This window comes from Lepidothrix coronata, unplaced genomic scaffold (assembly GCF_001604755.1).
Source record: "Lepidothrix coronata isolate B3197 unplaced genomic scaffold, Lepidothrix_coronata-1.0 Scaffold88, whole genome shotgun sequence".
Taxonomy (NCBI): Eukaryota; Metazoa; Chordata; class Aves; order Passeriformes; family Pipridae; genus Lepidothrix; species Lepidothrix coronata.
Genome location: NW_016690268.1, coordinates 2099256 through 2118635, shown reverse-complemented (window position 1 = coordinate 2118635; position 19380 = coordinate 2099256). Strand labels below are relative to the sequence as shown.

General features: G+C 35.9%; 2 protein-coding genes across 7 annotated transcripts in view; one reads left to right on the top strand and one right to left on the bottom strand.

The window, feature by feature from the left end:
- Nucleotides 1-12994, top strand: part of UGGT2 (UDP-glucose glycoprotein glucosyltransferase 2) — an 88283-nt gene extending 75289 nt beyond the window's left edge. For 2 of the 6 annotated variants that reach the window (XR_001875819.1, XR_001875820.1), the window contains 9 exons: nucleotides 1154-1252; nucleotides 1950-2034; nucleotides 2493-2675; nucleotides 3933-4093; nucleotides 4386-4500; nucleotides 7494-7610; nucleotides 8637-8781; nucleotides 9644-12306; nucleotides 12586-12994. Coding sequence is in view for 4 of the 6 variants with exons in the window: in XM_017821066.1 (XP_017676555.1) it covers nucleotides 1154-1252; nucleotides 1950-2034; nucleotides 2493-2675; nucleotides 3933-4093; nucleotides 4386-4500; nucleotides 7494-7610; nucleotides 8637-8781; nucleotides 9644-9666 (928 nt within the window). In the remaining 2 variants the exon portion in view is untranslated. Of the gene's footprint in view, nucleotides 1-1153; nucleotides 1253-1933; nucleotides 2035-2492; nucleotides 2676-2767; nucleotides 2923-3932; nucleotides 4094-4385; nucleotides 4501-4849; nucleotides 5001-7493; nucleotides 7611-8636; nucleotides 8782-9643; nucleotides 12513-12585 lie in introns of those variants that run through there. The other 4 variants (XM_017821066.1, XM_017821067.1, XM_017821069.1 and 1 more) reach the window with 4 other exon arrangements.
- Nucleotides 12995-13414: 420 nt separating this feature from the next.
- DNAJC3 (DnaJ heat shock protein family (Hsp40) member C3) overlaps nucleotides 13415-19380 on the bottom strand; it is a 33358-nt gene continuing 27392 nt past the window's right edge. The window contains exons 10-12 of the mRNA XM_017821071.1: nucleotides 18067-18199; nucleotides 17128-17276; nucleotides 13415-16689 (exon numbers count right to left, since the gene is read on the bottom strand). Coding sequence (XP_017676560.1) covers nucleotides 16532-16689; nucleotides 17128-17276; nucleotides 18067-18199 — 440 coding nt within the window. The 3' untranslated portion in view covers nucleotides 13415-16531. The remainder of the gene's footprint in view (nucleotides 16690-17127; nucleotides 17277-18066; nucleotides 18200-19380) is intronic.

The following is a 19380-nucleotide window of genomic DNA, read 5'->3' as shown; positions in this document are numbered from 1 at the left end:
TTTCGGCATTATATTAGTGGAGTGATATGAACTCTTTTGAATATGTTGGAGATGTGAGACTTGTCTCATTTGTTCTTAAAGACTATGAGGGATACTTCTTTTTTACTTTCTAAAGGATACTTTAAAAAGGGATGTAACCAGAAGAAAAGTTAATAGGAGTGACTCATGCAATCTAAGTGTGTGAAGAATGACTGACCTCAAAAAAAAAAAAAAGGCTACTGAGGTGAATTTCCAACAATATCAAGCCATACTGTAACGAGTTTGGCTAAGGCAGCCTTTGCAGTTCTGAGATCAATGAAGCAGTGCTTGAGGAAGACTGCAGCCATTACATCCTGGTTGTGTGTGCTGGAAGGCATACACGGTGAAAAACCAGTCCTGGTAGACTTTGGTATTCAAAATGAGCAAAAAATGCTGTGCAGCAGAAATAGAAAACATCTGGACAATGTACCTCAAATATATAGGTTAGCTTATAGGGAGAGTAATTGGATTAATTTAAGGAAGAATTCAGCGAGTATTATGAAAACCACTCAGGAAATCCTATCATCACAGACCACTGAATGTTATTAGGGTATTCTGGGAAAGGCTACTACTCCTCAGGCTTGCCATTTGCTGTTGGGATGGTAGTGAGTTAAATATGTGATTTGATTTGGTGTGACCATCTTTGTATTATGTTCAGTCTGTATTTTAGGGAATATATTCAGCTCAACCACCTATGAGGACTATTGCAGGCATTCTTCACCCCAAGAACATGGATTGGTTGTTCTGATGTAGAATGCATGTGGATGAGCAATGGAAAATAACTGGGTTTTAATTTAAAAACTACCAGTTCTCAAGATGATATGGCTGCATGTATTTCTGATTATTTTTATTTTGATAAAATGTGGAGTTCTTGTCAAATATGAGTTCTGTTTGATTGAAAATACTGGAGGCTGCAGTTGTGCCATTGCTTGTCCCGAGTGACTGGGTATGAGATGTTGCTCCCAAAAGATTTTGGTATCATAGGCATGTGCAGTGGGAGTGTATTTGGTTACTATAGGATAAGTATTTCTTTTGTGTATTTTCTTACTTTTGATTCTTTATGAGCTTAATGATAATATAGTATTTTTTTTCTGCTGAATGTTTACTTTATATAATAATTCATAATAATTTTTAGATTTTCAGAAGAAATTCCAACAGAAGAGAAGGAAAAGAAAAGTGATATTCTTAACATTTTTTCTGTTGCTTCAGGCCATTTATATGAACGTTTTTTAAGGTAAGGAAAGGTAAAAGGGAAACAAGAATTTCTTCTCAATACACTAAATTTTCATACTAGCACTAAGCAGCTTAAAGAAACTGATTTTTTTAAACAAAATAAAAATAATAAATTGTCAATACATAGAAAGGTTGTATACAATGAGGACTATATTACTCTTTGCTTAAGAACAAAGTGATTCAACATACAGATGTTCAAAAGTACCATTATTCTTTGAAGATAGAAAAATGTTCTCCTTGTCTTTCATGTGTGAAGTACAAACATAAAAGATGAAGTTCAGCCTCTCTGTATAAAGATGTAACAGAAGTGACTTCATAATCTTGTATTCAGAATTGTATCTATTTGTATTTAGTCCAGACTGTGGGTTTACTATATGCACATATGGTTGCATAAGTTAATATAAGGTATTAATCATTATTCTAATTTTGTCAGGCATTCTCTGAGAATAAAATTTGTTAATAGATCCACTTTTGAAATTGTTCCTTCTGCTGTTGCTTAGCCAATGTGAATCGAATAAGTCCATCTCAAAACAGTGTTGAACACATGCTCTTTAAAGCTTTTAATTAAAAATAGATAATTCTGCTTAAGTTGGGTAAAAGAAAATTATACTTAGAAAGTTTTAACACTTTTTAAGTGCAGTTTTAATTTAATGACCTGTGTGTATTTGTTTGTTTATTATAGACTTATATTTCCACAGAATTATGATGCTTTCTGTCCTACGTCATACAAAAACACCAGTTAAATTTTGGTTTCTGAAAAACTACCTCTCCCCTACATTTAAGGTAGGAGAAAAGTCTTTCTTTTATTATTTTTTTTCTTTAAAATTTTAAATAATTTTTTTAAAATTACAATTGAGTAACTGTATAATTCAAATTAAATTTTCACAGCGGAAAATGATCTCTGAGTGGATTAAATAGTTTTAAATACTAATAGTTTTAAATATTAATAGTTTTAAAAGTATTCTGCATAAGATTCTTCTCTTGTGGAATGCAAAGCTCAGTGATAAATTATAATAATTTATTCTCTTCTGCTAGTCTCCAAGAACTTGCATAAAATGTTTTTACTACTGGTGTAGCTGAGGATACTGCTAAAACTAAAGAAACATTTCAGAGTAATAAACTGTGTAGTCAGTAAGGCCAGTACAGCTACAGCTGTTTTGCACCACTTGCTCTTTTTCCTTTTGAGTCCTTCTGTGTCCCATATATGTGCACCTAATAGTTTTTTTTGTTTTTTCTTCTAGGATGTTATTCCTCACATGGCTAAAAAGTATGGTTTCAACTATGAGTTAGTACAGTATAAGTGGCCCCGCTGGCTTTATCAACAGACAGAAAAACAGAGAATTATCTGGGGCTACAAAATTCTTTTCTTGGATGTTCTTTTCCCTTTGGCTGTGGATAAAATAATATTTGTCGATGCTGACCAGGTAAGAAAAAATAATAGTATATAAATAAATGTATGAGGAATTCATATGGGCTTAAATTGATGCAGTCTCATCCCCTATGGTCATTTATTCAGACGTTGGTCTCGTAAGAATACTGCAGCTGTATGAACAGAACCAGTGGTGTTGCAGAATGTGAAATGCAATAATTTCACTTGTCTTTAGTCATGTGGACATTGAGTGTCACTACACTGAGTTGTCCTAAATTGTCTGTGGAGAGAGAAAGGCACCTGGAGAGGTGAGTGTGATCTTAAACGGGCCTTTCACTGAAACTGTATTGGAGTGAATCAGTCTCTGGACTGATTGTGAGAGGACTTCTCCACTGTGCAAGGAGTCTGAGGGGATTAGTTTGGACCATTTGAACAACTTCGAGATGGCTGAAATTTGTCAAGATTAATCTTGTCTCTATTTTAAATTTGTACGCAGTCTTTCACTGAGGAATGAGTATTGTATAATATACTGAAAGACAAAATGCTGTCTCCAAGAGATGAGGCATTGAAAAGTCTATCACAAGGTTGTTAAAAACGTCAGGACAAGTATTAATGTATTTTGGTCCTTTTCCAAAGCTTGAGAATAAATTGAATTTAGGTGTAGTAATGCAGACTGCAACTTTCTGCAGTTTCATCTGGATACACCATCTGGTAACACTGGTTGTCTGTCCTCACAGCTGTAAGGATTTCTCTCTACACCCAAATAGCTAAAACTTTTTTTTTACCACTGATAAATTAGATGGAGAAGGATTGCACAGTAAATAAAGGACATTTGTAAAATGTCATTATAACCTATTTTTAAAAGTACTTTATCACTCGATACAAAGATTTTTCAAATGATGCAATAATTTTGGAATACCAAGTTAGGTAACAAATAGGAAGGATTCTGTAAAAGGGACATGCTTGGTAGATTTTAGAAGTTATTCTTTTTCATTAAGGAATTTAGTCTTGGGCAACCAGAAACACTGATCTATGAATTAAAAAATATTGTGCCTGGTTTATTTAATTTACTTATTAAATGTGTTACACAGATGACCATTGTTAATAAGATAATAAACACTTCTTTTTAACTTGAAGAATAATTTGGTAAATATCTTCCAGTGGAATATTTTATCTATACTCTGCTGTCGTAGTGTCTCAGGTTTTTTTTTAATCTAAAATAAAACTTTGTGAAACTTGCTGCAATACCTACCCTCATATGCATACCTTAGAAACAGTACTAAGTTGTAGAAATAACTATATTCTTATTTAGATTGTGAGAAGTGACCTGAAAGAACTCAGAGATCTAGATCTAAATGGAGCTCCCTATGGATACACACCTTTCTGTGACAGCCGAAAGGAAATGGATGGGTACCGTTTCTGGAAATCAGGATACTGGGCATCACATCTTGGGAAAAGGAAATACCATATTAGGTAGGATAACACATTTTTGTGCAGTGTGTGCATTTAATTGAAATCTGGGTCTTGATATTGATCACCAAGGCTTTCAAAACCAATTGCCCTCCAGTCGTTCTCAGCAAGAGATGAATAAGGCATGAATTCTGATGACATATTGATTTCACTTTTCTGTTGTAGCTTTAGCCACTTAATTAAGAAAAATATTCCTTCAGGATGGGAACATGTTTTAGTTTCTTGTTACTTTTATTAATATTGTCAAAAAGAAGGTGAAACTCCACAACTTAATTTTTTTTTTTAAACTTTTTAGTGCCTTATATGTTGTGGATCTGAAGACGTTCAGAAAGATTGCAGCTGGAGACAGGCTTCGGGGCCAGTACCAGGCTCTCAGTCAAGATCCAAACAGTCTGTCAAATCTAGATCAGGTATAAATGACTTTAAGCAATTTGGGGTTTATTTTCTTTATCTTTCTCAAATTGCATGGAATTGTTGTGTAGCTCAATGTGTATGTTATATAATTGTAAAACTATTTGCCATGTACTGCTGTTTTAGCACATTTTAAGTTGTGCATGTGAGCACAGTTCAGAAAACTGAACACTAAATGATTATTGTTTTAAATAATTGTTTAATATGAAAAAAAATGAGGAAAAAACAACATAGAGAACTGTTCACCTTTATTCTGATAATGGTAATTATATTCTTATTTGGCAAGAGCTTTTTCCTTTTTCTTCTTTTTTTTTCATCAATGTAAATTTAATTATTTTTTTTTGTAAGCTAACTGCAAAGGCACTCTGGTGGTTGCTGTACATCGTCACCCTGTGCTGGCTGTAGTTTTTATTTATGTAATTCCAACAGTTTTTAAACCCAAATGAGGTACATCAGGGTGCAGTCACAAGCATGTAAGTGGATCCCATGTAAACATAACATACTTAAATTTATTACTTTTTTCCTGTAGTAGAGGTTATTTAAATTGATAGAAGATGGATAGTAAACAGCTCATCACATTTCTGCCTGAGTCAATAATACTTATTTATGTCTCACTTTGGGTGAACTGCAGAAGGCTTCATAAGTGAGATTGTCCCTGCTTTATTTGTTTTCCTCGTGGAATTCCTAAAGCAAAAAAAAGGTTTTTACCTGCCTATAGCAGCAAAGGGATCCCACGGTAGCAAAGCCTACATCTCTCAGTGCCTACTTTCCACCCTGCTGCTCTGCAAGCAAATTTCTCTCTCTTACATAAGGACATTATTGCCACTTGCCTTTTTTTTTTTTCCCCAGAAATAAAAGTAAAAATTGAAAATAGCAGTTCTTATAATACTGGACAAAGAAAAGTGGGAATACAGCTACACTAAAAACTCAGAGTAGACTGGACACAGGGAGTTGGAACAGCCTTTAGCTGTAATTGTTAAGAGCAAAAGACTGACATAACAGCAACACCCATATTTCACTTCTCTTTTTCTGGACAATGGAATGAATTGGCGTCCCTGTATCACACTTAGTCCTGATAGGATGTAGCTGTATGTTCTCCAAACATAGTCTTACCCATATGTGCAAGTTGTCTTTCACAAAGACCTTTAAAGATTCAGAGGCTGGGTACAGAGCTTCCACTATAATGCTGATTTTCAGAAATAGTAATGAGATTTATCTAATGTTCTCAAAATGTTAAAAATGTGTCTCTTTCTATTTTAAGATTCTTATATTTTCAATTACAGCATTAATACATGGTGGCATATATCTCTTATAATAATAACTCTTGGATCAAATAAAAAACCACCTAAGGAGCAGATGTTAAGGTAGCTAAAGCTTGGCAGAAAGGAATTGGAATTAGTTGGAAAAATATTTCAAAGTAATATGTTCGTACTAATCTGGTTTCTGACTGTATTGATAGGAACTACTTTCTGTCTTAATTACTACTACTTACACAAAATACAGCAATATTCCTAGAAATACAGACCACAGTGCAATGTATTTGAGTCCTGGAGAGCTTTCATCTACTGATAAGGATGCATTGTTATCTTTTTATTACTATTTTTATTTTAAATACCTGACTGGAGTGCTCACTGCTCTTCTCAAAGAAGAAGCAATCTCAGCTCTTTGCTAATCTGCCAGCACTGCTACCTTCATGGGTGGTAGCTAAGGTTATGCTAATATAAACCACAAAAGAGAAGTGGATGGAAGGGAAAATTGTGATTTTAAATGCCAAGGAGAGTGAGTATAGAACTCCTAGGGAGAAAAATTACACATCATAAAAAATAGACTTCCAATACAGTAATTTTGTTTAGATTTTTTTTTTTAATTCATTCTTTTCTTCTGTTTACTTTAAATCCTGGCACTAGCAGCTGACTTTCTGCCCCATGTAACAATTTGTAAATTCACAACTCAGGAATTGTAGTAACTCAGGAATTGTGATTTCATTTACAAAGTCAAAGAGGCACAACAGAAAACTAGTTTCTCTTCTTTTGAAATTGAGATGGTGATAAACCATTTTTTAATCTTCCAAAAAATTGTAGAATTTAAGTTTTTCAAAAATTAAAGCATTTCACTGTTTAATGTCTTGGCTCTCAATTTACATTTGAATGTCTATATTTGAAATAAATTACGTCTTTCATAATGCAGCAATATGTGCTGTTTTATTCTGTCACATTTAGCAACGTGAATTGGCAAAATAAGGTGTGACTAATACTTATCACATTATACTTTTATTTTAAAGTATAATGTAGGGGTTGCACATGTGAGGGAGCTCACAAATGGATCTGCCAATTACACCTATTATTTTTAACTATGGCCAGTGAATGACTGCCTGAGGTTTTTCTGATTTGTAAATGCTGCTCCCTACATTCAGCAAGATCTTCATTTGAAGTTTTCTTGAAGAGAGTACCTGACTGCATAGTACAGGTTAAAAAAACAAAAAAAGTAAAGTAAGGAAGGTAGCTAGAATAGCAGTTTAATAGCTTTTCCTTCTCACGCTCATGTTTCTGGGATCCATTTTCCTAGAAGTTGTCTAAATTTAGAGTAGTGGTGTAATCCTGCATTATATGGTTTTTGAGGGATATTTTTTTCAAATTTAAGGAATGGAGAGATGGTTTAAGTTTTGCTCTTTAGCAGTATTTATAGTATGACATGCAGTACCACAAGGCTGAACCACGAGTATCAGACAGAAGTATTGTTATGTCAAGCTAAGGAAAGACAGATGTAAGTGCAAGAAAAAAATTGCTTGGTAAATGAGAGGTGGAATTGGCATCAAAATGAGCATGACTAAGTTTTGAATCTGCTTGAAAAAGAACTAGGTGAGCACTAAGAAGGAAATGTAAGAAGAAGAAAATGTAAGAGTAATAGGCAAAGATTCTACTTTTAAGTAGCTGCTTGATAACCAGTTACATTACATTCAATGCTAATTTATGATTTTACAAAATTTGTACAGGATCTCCCCAATAACATGATTCATCAAGTAGCCATTAAGTCTCTCCCTCAGGAGTGGCTTTGGTGTGAAACCTGGTGTGATGATCAGTCCAAGAAAAAGGCTAAAACAATAGACTTGGTGAGTTGATCCTGACTTGAATTAGTTTTACAGATTAACAACTTTGCTGTGATTTCTGTGGCTTTTGAGGTAAATATATGTCATGTCGTGAAGGCAGCCTTGATGGAAGGCACTGAACACTCAGTCCTTTTCCTCTCCTGGTTGCTCTTACAAATTTCTTACATTAAAGCTGAAAACTGTACCAAAAAATTAAGTGTTGCTGTCTCTTAACTGGACAAGATTGAGGCTTTTCATGCCCATACATGTATTTTCCTAATAATTTTTCCATACTCAGCCTGGTTTCTAGAGCTGTGATGAAGTACTGTTAACTCTCTGGGCATTGTGTGCTGCTGTTGCACTCCCTACATAGAAGGTTCCTCCAGAACTCGATGATTATAGGGCTTAATATTATTATGGTTTCTTTGTCTATTTCATCACTATAAACAGGAGATAAAGCAAAGATTAAAAAGTGTAATGTTCAGGGGATTAACCATGTCTAGAAAGAAGAAAGTATCTTTCTTTGGGAATAGAAACAGAAAATCTTCCTCTCTCATTATTAAACCCCATCCCACCCTCTTTCAGTCCCCATTGTCATGTATCACTTGATACTGAGATTTCCATTTATATTATTTTATGGAAGTAGTCAATACATTTTTCTAGACAACACTAGAGGAAGCATCACAAATGTAATAAAAAAAACTTTATCAGATTCAACCTCAGCGTGCCAATGTATATCTTGCATCTCCCCATGTAACTTTGTCTAAATCTTAGTAGTCTTGTCCTGGCCATCTCTGTGCTATACATATAGTCAGGAGCAGGGGGAAAAGGAAAAGTATTTACAATTATATGTTGTGAGTTATTTGAATTATTTGAACAGGATTTATTTACAATTTCAGTGTAATTTTTTTAATAATAATGTCCAAGTGACTGACCTTGCATGTTTCAATGACATTGCAAATGCTGACAAAATTATTTGAGCTAAGTTCTCTGAGGAGATGTTATTTTCACATTCGCTTAGTTTACATCTAATATGTTTTAAACTTTCAGTGCAACAATCCCCAAACCAAAGAACCAAAATTAGAGGCTGCTGCCCGGATAGTTCCTGAATGGGTTGACTACGACTCTGAGATACGAAAGTTAATACAGCAAATTGAAAAAGAGAAGAAAAATCTAACGTCGTTATTTCAAAAAGGTAACTTACATGCATATTCATCTGTTAGCTTTTAAAAATTAAATATTAATATAGTTCAAATTAAGATTGCAGTCAGTAAGCACAAATCTTTTATTTGTGTAATTTTCCCTGTTCTTACAGAAATTGTGTGGGGTTTTATGGTTGTGTTATGCTTCTTTACATAAGAGTTACACTGAGAGGATAAAATCTTTTGTTTCGTGCCAGAATCTAAGAGAAGGTTTCGTGGTGTCCTGTTCTTGGACCTCAAACACAACCATCACATGTCATTTGAGGCACAAATATTGAATAAAGCATATTAACTTAGACGTCACTTAGATAACCTAAAGCTCATGTCTGTTAACTCAGTCTCTATTTTTCTCCAGGCTCATGTATGCAGAGCCTTTTTGCACCAGACTAAATTGTGGTTTAGGCTACAAATAGAGTTTAGCTTATTTATTTACTAATGTGTTTGTTAAATAGCATGAGAAAAAAATCCAAACAACCAACAACAAAACCACCAAAAAAACCCACAAAAAAACCCAAACAAACAAACACACTTATACAACTTCTAATAAGACTTCTTGGAGTAATGTGAAACAAAACAAAAGAAAAAGATGATCTCAGCCCTTAAGGTTGAAGAAAAAACTTGGCAGATATATATTTAAAAGTCTTGAGTCAAGGCACAAATTCGCTTGTAAAGAATTCTTAGTGGTTTTTATTCTTTGTGAAAGCTTATGCTCAACTTTTAGCAAGGCTCCAAAAAATGAAGTTCATGTTGCATGACTGACTAGCAGCAAATGGAAAGTAAAGGGCTTTCTTCACATTTTACAGAACTGTCTTTATCTAACTTGTTTTTATAATTTCTTTTTCCCTTTGGTTACAGGTCTTAAACATGATGAACTTTAGCACAGCCCTTGAACAACAATGGTGACAACTCAATAGTCTTCTGGAAAAGACTGAAGGGGAGTTACAAATGTTACAATGGCACTATTTGCAACATTCTTTAATGTTAAGTCAAATATTTTATAACTTATAGTGTTATTTAAAATATTTTAAATGCAATACAAAACCGAGAAATCCACAGGTACTTGGGGTTGTGGCTTTTTTTACCCGGTGTGGAGTTTGGTTTTCTTTTCCTTCTTTAAAGTTCAGTTTGCCCAGAGGATTTTAGAATATGAAGAAAGAGGTGTTCAACTTCTCAAAGATACGTTGTCAGTCTGGGGGAGGACATACACATTAAATATGTACATGAAAACTGGTTTGTGCATATTACATGCATTAAGTTTATGTATTAAGAGTTTTGGTTATATGTCTATCGTTTTGTCCCTGGAGAACTGCTGTGGTCACAAGAAAGAATCTCAGTGTAGCAAAGATAAGACACAAAAAATAACTTTAGTAATTTAGACCACACAAAGATAAGTCAACTTGGAAGCTAAAAACAAGGAATGACACTTTTCATTTATTGTGCAGGATTGCTGCACTCTTACAAATTTTAAAAACTAAGTTTTGATTCTTAGGCTCCTTTTGGTCACTTAAAGGGTGTGTCATAAAATTCCATTATGACTTTGGTTAAGGTGGTTTTCCAACTAGCACACGTTGCATCAGAAGGTCAGTACCTGAAAGTTGTTTCTACTTGGTTTTGATTATCATCAGCCTGTTTAAAACTGAAAATAAAATAATAAAATATGTGAGTATTTTTGATTATCAGTGGTGTTTCCTATAATTTTCTAAGTCTGTACTCACAAAACTGTTGCTTTAGTGGGCTACTGACATTTTGATCCCACAAAAATTGCAGGGAAAAGTTCTTGCAATACGCATATTTGAAAAGGAGGAATTTATGACTTAAACTGAAATCTAGTGCCTTAAATATATACTCTGTTGTTTAGGCTGTGCTGGTTTCAAAATTGGACTGGATGAGACCACAAATTCTTATAAGAACAACTTAATGCAGTCTTTCAGTCTAAATGCTTGAAATTACGAAAGACAAGGCAATTTGCACTAAGTGGGTGAATCTACAGTGAGTTGCATAGTATTTCCATACCAGCAAATAACTGAATAAACAATAAGAGAAATGAAGCCTCTTTTGTATGTACTGTCATTGTCCTCAGATGTTGGTTGTTTACAATGGAAGAGCAAGTATTTTAAATTATGCCTTGCTGGTATTTTTCAATTCCTGTTACTAAGAACATGAGATATGCAGATTTTAATTTTTTTACAGCTTTTTGTATTTTTTGTTGTTTTACCTTTATGCATTTTGAACAGTTTTGACATGTTGCATACATTTTTTTAAATATCTTTTGTGGGATTTTCTTTGTAGGAAGCACCCAATGGAGCATTTCCCGTGTGACACACTAGCAGTAGTCAGTAAACTCTCATGTCAGTTCCCTTTAACTGTCCCATTTCAGTGCGGTATCTGTTTTGTTATGCTTGTTCTCTAACATAATTACGTCAGAATATCAGCCAGCAAGTCAAACATACTGGAACATAAACTTGGTATTTTTATACCATATAGATGGACTTAAAATTGACCTAGCAGATGCATATGCACCATTACTATAAATTCCATGCATAAGAAGGAAATAACTGATATTCCATATTAGAGAAAAAAAAAACATTATTCAAATGCTTGCTGCATTATTTTTTTCTTTTTCACTTCTTTTTTGAAGCTTATACTTCCATCCTGATGTGTTACTCTGCAGCAGCATTTCACATCCCTCTGCCTTGGTCTCTCATGCTTGGAGTGTACATTGGAAAGCTTGTTTTAAGGCAGAAGTTAATGGTTCTTCATCTGTAAGAAACCTTAGTTCTCTTATGGGTATCTGTGTGGGAAGTTTCTGTTATGCAATATAAAAAGTGGATAGTTTATGCACTGATTTTGTGTTCAGGTTTTCTGTAGCATCCTGTTCTTTTTTGAATTGGATTACTTCTACAGGCTTTAAAAAAGGAAATAGCTGTTTAAATACTATTTCCTTGAGATTACTTAAGTGATTAGAATATAATTTTTAGAAATGCAATTTGCTGGAGGTATTTTCGAAGATGTAAAAGGTGTCATGCAATTTCCTGCAGTGTTTTATATATTTGTAAAAAAATTTTTACAATATTTTTTTCTGCATAATACTACTTTCAAAGAAAGCTCTTTTTTTGAGATTATACATTGGTTTATAGAACAAGAAGGGTCCCACCAATATATTCACTACTTGTTAAAGATCTCTTGAAAGCAGCACTTTGAGTCATTAGCATATATTTTTAATACCAAACCCATGTATTGTGTATGTTGTACAAAATATTAAAAGGTGCCACTGGAGAAAAAAAATAGTATTATTTTCTGTTCTCCATCTTTGTATTATACAATAGCCATTAAATACTTTGCTAGTAGATCCAAAGCAAAAAAATTGCAGCAAGTCCTTAAATGCCTTTAACCTACAGAAAGTGTTTTTGCAGGGAAGCAACAGCAACAAGGGACCTGCTGCAGGGTGAGCACTTTCTTAAGAGAGGCAGACCAAGCTTATTTGTTGTTTCCAAGCTGCATGCTCTGCCCTAGGAGCGGTAAGAAAACACATCCTGGATTAGTGGAGTGTTGCCACATGGTTTGAATTAGTAAATAAGCAAAGTAATATTTGAACTATTCAAATGAAGGGTTTTTACAATTTATATCCATATTGCTATTATAGTGTCTTTTCTAGCTCTTAATCTTCTTGGTGTCAGCTTGTAAGTTTAGCAGAAAATGTATGAACCAGACATTAGTGCACTGCTGATGATGAGCCAGAGCTTTAGTACTGAAAATATTTCTCATTAAGGTTCCTTTTACCCTTTTCCCTGAATCAGGTACTTGCCTCACTCTGAAACATTGCAGAATCATAGAACCATAGGATACCAGGTTGGAAGGACCTCCAGGATTATCTGGTCCAGCCTTCCTTGGCAAAAGCACAGTCCAGACAAGATGGCCCAGCACTCTGTCAGGAAGAGCTTTGTGTCTCCCTGGGGAGATTATTCCAAAGGCTGGTTGTTCTCACTGTGAAACTGGCCTTGAGTAGGGTTTCTACAATTGCAGTAGTTGACTTCTAAACATTCAAGTTTCTCTTACCACAGAATGTGACTCCTCCCCCCTCTTCTCCCCTGCCTGCTGGCACTCCAGCAGCCTTGTACTGCATTTCTGCACAGCTCTAACTCCAAACCTGCAGAGCAGGATGAGCAAAGAAGGGCAGACAAACACACAGCAGTGCTTTCTTGTCATCATAAATATCTTTATTGTGAAAAATACCATAAAATAATTCCCACAGTTCTAGAAAAAAACAGTTCTTGCTTTTTAGATTCATGATTTCATATAAAGACATTTTATAATTCGAAACATTTGATAAATCTCTGGCTAGCTTTACTTATCCTTCTTATAACATAAAACTGCTACTTAGAGATTTGCTGAGGGAAAAAAAATTATTCTGCCATTTATGTTATGATTTTATGGATAAAAGTGTGTATTACAGAGCAAACAAACAATACCTTACAATAAGGCACTTTTAAATACAACTAACCTGCTATGCTATCCTGGCTAGTTTCCGGCAAAGCTCCTATAAATCACAGCCCTAAACAGAAGAATAATTCTTGTTCCAAACATTGGTCTGAAAACTGAAATGATAACAAGCTTTATGTTTTTTTAAAAAAAAGTTTAAGCTGACACATTTTCTGCATATGTCACAAGTTTGAGCACTTCAGTCTGTAGTTCACTTTGAATCTGTTTTAACACTGATCATCAGTACATCAGTATTAAACATGTACCAAGTATAACATGCCCCCCCACCTTCCTTTTACAACAAGTTGGAAACAGGTTTATTAAAACTGAAAGAATTCAACAGAGGAAGTTTGCATCTACATACAGGCCAGTTATGGTAACGATGCTTCATGCACATCTCAGGGTTGACAAACTAGCAAGACATTTATTCCAATGTTCAGTTATTGAACATTATTGCACTACAGACACCCACTAATAAATAAAAATGCGAGTTCAGCTTCCTTGCACGTTGCCTGCACCATTAACACTCAGCGTGTTACCAGTGCTTCATTTTCCAAAGTCACATCAGGAAATGCATCACCGTATCTGGAGAGCCTTGCAATGTAAATGGTTTCTTTTTTAACAAACTTCATCTTTCTGCGTTTCCAGAAGTACCTCAAAGCCCTTAGGAATAGCACTGGGGTGGTAACACTTCTTGTAAACAGCTGCTGCTCAATACTAGTAAAGCTTTTTTCTCCACTGTCATTTTTTGCCTTTGTTTCCAAGAACCTTTCTTTCATGGAACAAATCTATGAACAGCATTCAGGTACTAATCATCTTCCTTCTTCTACTGACTACATTCAACCCTTATTTTTTTTTTTCTTAAAATGTAATTTTCCCTTTCCCATTCATTCTCAAAATGCACATGGTCCTTTTTGGTTCCTGAATGCTCCCAGCGTACACTAGAACTGTCCTGCTGCCCCAGAGAAACAAACCCATGATGCTCCAACATCAGTGCCTTGTATGAAGAATTTACTCATGAGGGACCATCTTATTCCTTCTCTAGAAGAAAAAAAAAAGTAAACCCCAGGAAACACTTCTCTCAGCTCTGGTTTTTAAAACAGAGAAGGGAGAGGGATGAGGGGGAAAAAAAATAAAAAAGGAACACGGGCAGTTCTTGGAAAGACATTTCATTCCCATCACTTCCCCAGCACACAAACACAGCTGTCTGTGGTCCTTGTTGTGACGTGCAGCCCAACCACACTCCTGTATGTACAAAATGTGACATATTGCTTACACTGCTCATTCAATACTCATTTAAAAACAGCCCCCTCTGTTGTGAACGAGCCGATATAGAAGGGTTTGCACAGAGCAGTGGCTCATGCACACACACACACACACACACACAGAGCAACCACCAGGAACCACCCTGCCCACAACAGGCATGGCTGGGTTGAGCTCCCCCTCAGGGGCTGAGAGGAGCCACAGGGGGACACATGAGAGCCACCTGCCCGTCCTTTATGTACTCCAGCAACAAGCAGATGCACAGAGACCAATTCCACAGGGTAACAGGTTATTCACTGTGCAGCAAGTTCCTGTGTCTGAGTCCCAGAGAGTCATGCCAGCCTAGAGTGCTCTGAACAGTGTCCTGAGTATCTGGTACAGAGCTTAAGCAAAAAAACTTTCCAACAGGTCAAAGGCACAAGCTGAACTTCTAGGAAGTCATTCAACTTGGGAAACATCCGACACTGGGGTTTCACAGGCTGCTGGGGTAGTTTTGAACCAAAAACTCTTGGACCACCACACTGCTACCCAGCTTGAAGATAAATTTCTGCTGAACGCATGGCTTTGCAATTATGTTCATGAAGTACTTGGGCAGGAGCCAAGGGTTATGCTCCAACAGCAACTTTGACTATAGTAAGATAAAATGCACTTTCAGACTGAAGGCCTTATTTGCCTATTTCATTTGTTTTACTGCGGCTGCTTATGGTTTCAAATGCCACAAGTTGAAGTGAGAGAAGGTTCCTATCAACTGATTATTGTTTTCCAGTTAAAATGCAATCAACACTGATGAACCGTAATTCTTGCGTTCTAAGAAAATGGCTGCTGATGAAACTCATCAGCAACTATGACAGACTCAGTTACAGAACAGAGGACTCCTCACTCCTCCCAGCTACAGCCCTGGAAACACTGTACATCACACTCTCACAGTTCCATCAACCGCACCAAACCAATTTTAACTATGTGCATATAGAAAAAAATAAACTAGACTTCTGGCTAGTGGGAAGTTAGTCCCTCTTTTTGCACACATTTGTTTCTGCAGTACCGTGGCTGTTACACGAAACACAACATTACTTCAATTTCCCAAAGTATTAATTCCCTGTTGCACCACCCAACAGAAATGAAGTTGTATTACAGGAGTCAATATCACATTCCTGGTCAGCAGTACACTCACCTCACAACCTGTCTTAGTTCTGAGTTTATGTACAGAACTAACAAATTGCTGCACAGTCAGGGATATGTCACAACAAATTTTCTGCTCAAATCTCAAGCAGGTATTTTGTTAAAGTGCCAATTACTCAAGAATCATACCCAAATAAACAACCCAAATGACATTCAGAAAAAAAAGTGTGGTTTGTTTTTTTTTTAGTTTCATAGTTGACAATTACCACCCAGGAAATCACCCCAATCCATTAATGAGCAAAGCGAGCAGACATTTTCAAATACAATTACTCCCAAGCACTCTTTTTCCAGAGCGATTGCTGGGACTGGTTCAGCACACAGGCTCTTCTCCCGCCTATGCTGCTGCCGACACCAACACAGCAGGTGGTCACTGGGGTTTCCTCTGAAGAGATGGATCGTTCTGCTGAGCATGACCAACAGTTTGTTAATGTGGAGACTACTGTATCTACCCTTGCCGTGTTTATTAGGCCCCGATCCAGAAAAATATTTACATGCATTTTTATCTTTAAGCATATACTTGAGTCCTAAATTTAAGCGTTGTCCTAAGTAGCATCTTATTGTTTTTTCCATCCATGGGAATAAACATGTCCTGCATATCCACAACAAATACAAAGGCAGTACAACTCCCCCCCCAACCAGTGTGAGCTTGTCAAGCAAACCCACTGAATACCAAAAGAAAGAAAGACCTTCCTTCTAGTGCAGTAAGACTCTGGGTTAAGGACAACATTAGAAATTAAAATTTTGGGTCTTGAACTGAGAGACTTTTTATTTTTCAATGAATTGAGTAAAAAACAGCAGCAGCCACCAGAAACAGTCTTGGCTCTAACTGAAGTGAAATTTGAATGTAAATGGTCCTCCTCCAGAACCAAAGGGGTTGAATCCTTGCCACGTGTTCCAGTTCCTGTGGAAAGGGTTGCTGCCACCCTGCTGACTCTCTGCATCCAGTGGGTCCTCTCCTGCATCAAACTTCCGTCTCATTTCTGGAGGAAAGAAAGCCAAGATGGAATTATGGCACAGTAATAACAGGGCTTCCCTGGAATACTTCAGGTGCTGTTACAATCTAAATGCAATTTGCAATAGCACTCGAGGCAGGAGACACCCGTATCCTTGAAGTAAGCATATCCAGAGTTACTCAATCCTAGAAATCTCTGCAAGATGATATCCCAAAAAGAGATCTTGGAAATAACAATTTTTGACTTCTAACAAAAATCACTGAAACACTGAAATAAATAATTCCAGGTTTACATCTGACTTCATATGACATACTGGATGCAAGTATTAGTGCACTACTTTCTCAAGAGAGATAAGGGGAGAAAGGGAAAAAGAGGGAAGCTGTAATGCCTGTTATGACTTACACTTGCTGTGTTTTTAACTTACTGTAAAAAAGTAATTAAAAAATGAAGTCACTGCATCATTACCTGGGTCAGTGAGGACTTCTTTAGCAGCTGCTATATCAATAAATTTTTTCTCTGCTTTCTTCTTTTCTTCCTCACTCTGGAAGTTATCAGGATGCCACTGGGATGCCAGCTTTCTGTAAGCTTTTATGATTTCTTGCTTTCGAGCATTTCTGGATGGATAAAATTATAACTAAGTTAATTCTCTAAATCACATGTCACACTAGTGAATCTACAGGTTAATTTTAAACACTGAGACAGTAATTAAGGGCATTAGGAAAATTATGAGTTAGTTAACCTTCTGCAAATGGCACTGAAGATTCTTTATGCAAAACGAAGCGGGTTTCAACTTCAAACAAAGATTACTCACTCTTTTACTTCACCACCCATTAACTTTCCTTGGAAATATGCTACTGCCAGATACTATGCAGAACAGAGTTCCCAGTCTGAAGAATTTGCAATCATAACAAAAAGCACAAAAAGCAGAGATCAAATTAGTTCACGACTGGAAGGATGACCAATACTAGTTCAGAACTGGACATTTGTTTGCTCCTCATTAGAAAGGAAGTTGTTGGTTTCTCAAGGTTAATGGCAGAAGTATTTTTTATACCTTTCAGTTAGTCCTTCCAAACTCTTCCAATCTATCACACTATCTGCCACAATTTTATTTTTTGTTGCTTTCGGTAATTCTTGCCAGTCCTCATTTCTTCCCCAATTCATTCATCTATTAAGAATTTCCTGCTGAATTATTTATTTCCCCTCTCACCAATGCTGTTTTTCCATTCCTTCTACAGGAATTGTAAATAGGTGCTACTTACAAGTTGAACACTACTAAATTAGTACAACAGAAAAGTGAAGGTAGCAAGATAAAGGAACAGCAGAACAAATTCAAGTGATCAGTCCTATCTACGCTGGTTTAAATAACCAACTTTCACATCATCATCTCTGGAATTAATATCTCACCTTTTTACTCCCAGGATTTTATAGTAATCCCTCTTCTGTGATTGCTTCAGCATTCTCTGGGCACGTTCTAGCCCCTCCCGAATCTGCTGGTCATTCTCACTGTTGGCTTGAGCAGTCTCATAGTCTTTAATAGCTTTTATAAAAAAAGCAAATGAAAGAAGATTACACAACTCTACAAACTTCAATTTAAAGAACTCAACCACTCCACAAAATTGAAGCTTTGCTATTACCATATACAAAGAGCAAAACTTTCATTTCAACTTGACATGTTTGAGTTTTTCTCCCTAAATTAGAAAACCTTGGAGTAGAGGAAATTCACTTTCACATATAAATTAGGTAATTTTCTTTCTTTAGGTTCAATTACACTGGTGGGAAATGAGGGAGAAGGGAGGTTACCAGACTCCGGTCACAACACTCTCTTGATGTTGCAACAGGAATAACATAACAAGTATCTAGGCCTGGGAGGAGGAAAAAGAGACCAAGAAGTAAGATTCAGCAACTAGTATGTGAAGAGCCCACTGCACGATGTTAGTCCCACATTGCTGTTCAGCTGAAGGATGCATTACCCAGAGTCTTTAAGGTAATATTCATTCTTCTCCCCCAGTCTGCACTCTATCAACACGACAGAAAGTCTCTTCTCTTTAATGACAGTAAAGACAAATTTCAGACTACCAATAAGCTCATACTGTCAGTGAAAGGCAAGTATTGGCTTTTTACACCTCTGCATACATAGTACACAGACAGTTATATTTTAAGGGTGGTTTTTTTTTTCCAAAGGCATACTCTCACTCTATTTCAAGAGTTGCATTTCTCAGGAATGAAAGCAAGAGAGATGCTGTAATGTAATTTGTAAAACATTCAAGGTCTACACTATTTTTTTTAAGTAAACTCTATTATTATTGTAAGTGGTAACTGAATGCTTAAGACACCAAGTTTATATATTTTTTGATATCAAAATTTATCAAGGGAAGTAACTATCTAAGTCTTTAATGAGACTGCTCTTCTTTCGCTGTTATAATCCTCAAGGTCTCATTTGCAGATCCCAATCTCCTACATTTCTCAAGTTAGATAAAGTACTTGCATCAGATTATTTCCAAGCAGATGCTATTTCTCAGCAGGTGTTACATTTGTTTTTCACTGTTTCTGAGCAAGACAGCAGGAAGTGCTAATGAATTTGTACTACCCAGACATCTGATACCACTGCAATCTTGTTTTAGTTATTGGAAAAAAAAAAATTCCAAAAGGTATTGCCAGTGCCCCAACAATTTCATAGGCTATTACAAGCCAAACAAAATTTCTATTCATTTTCTCATC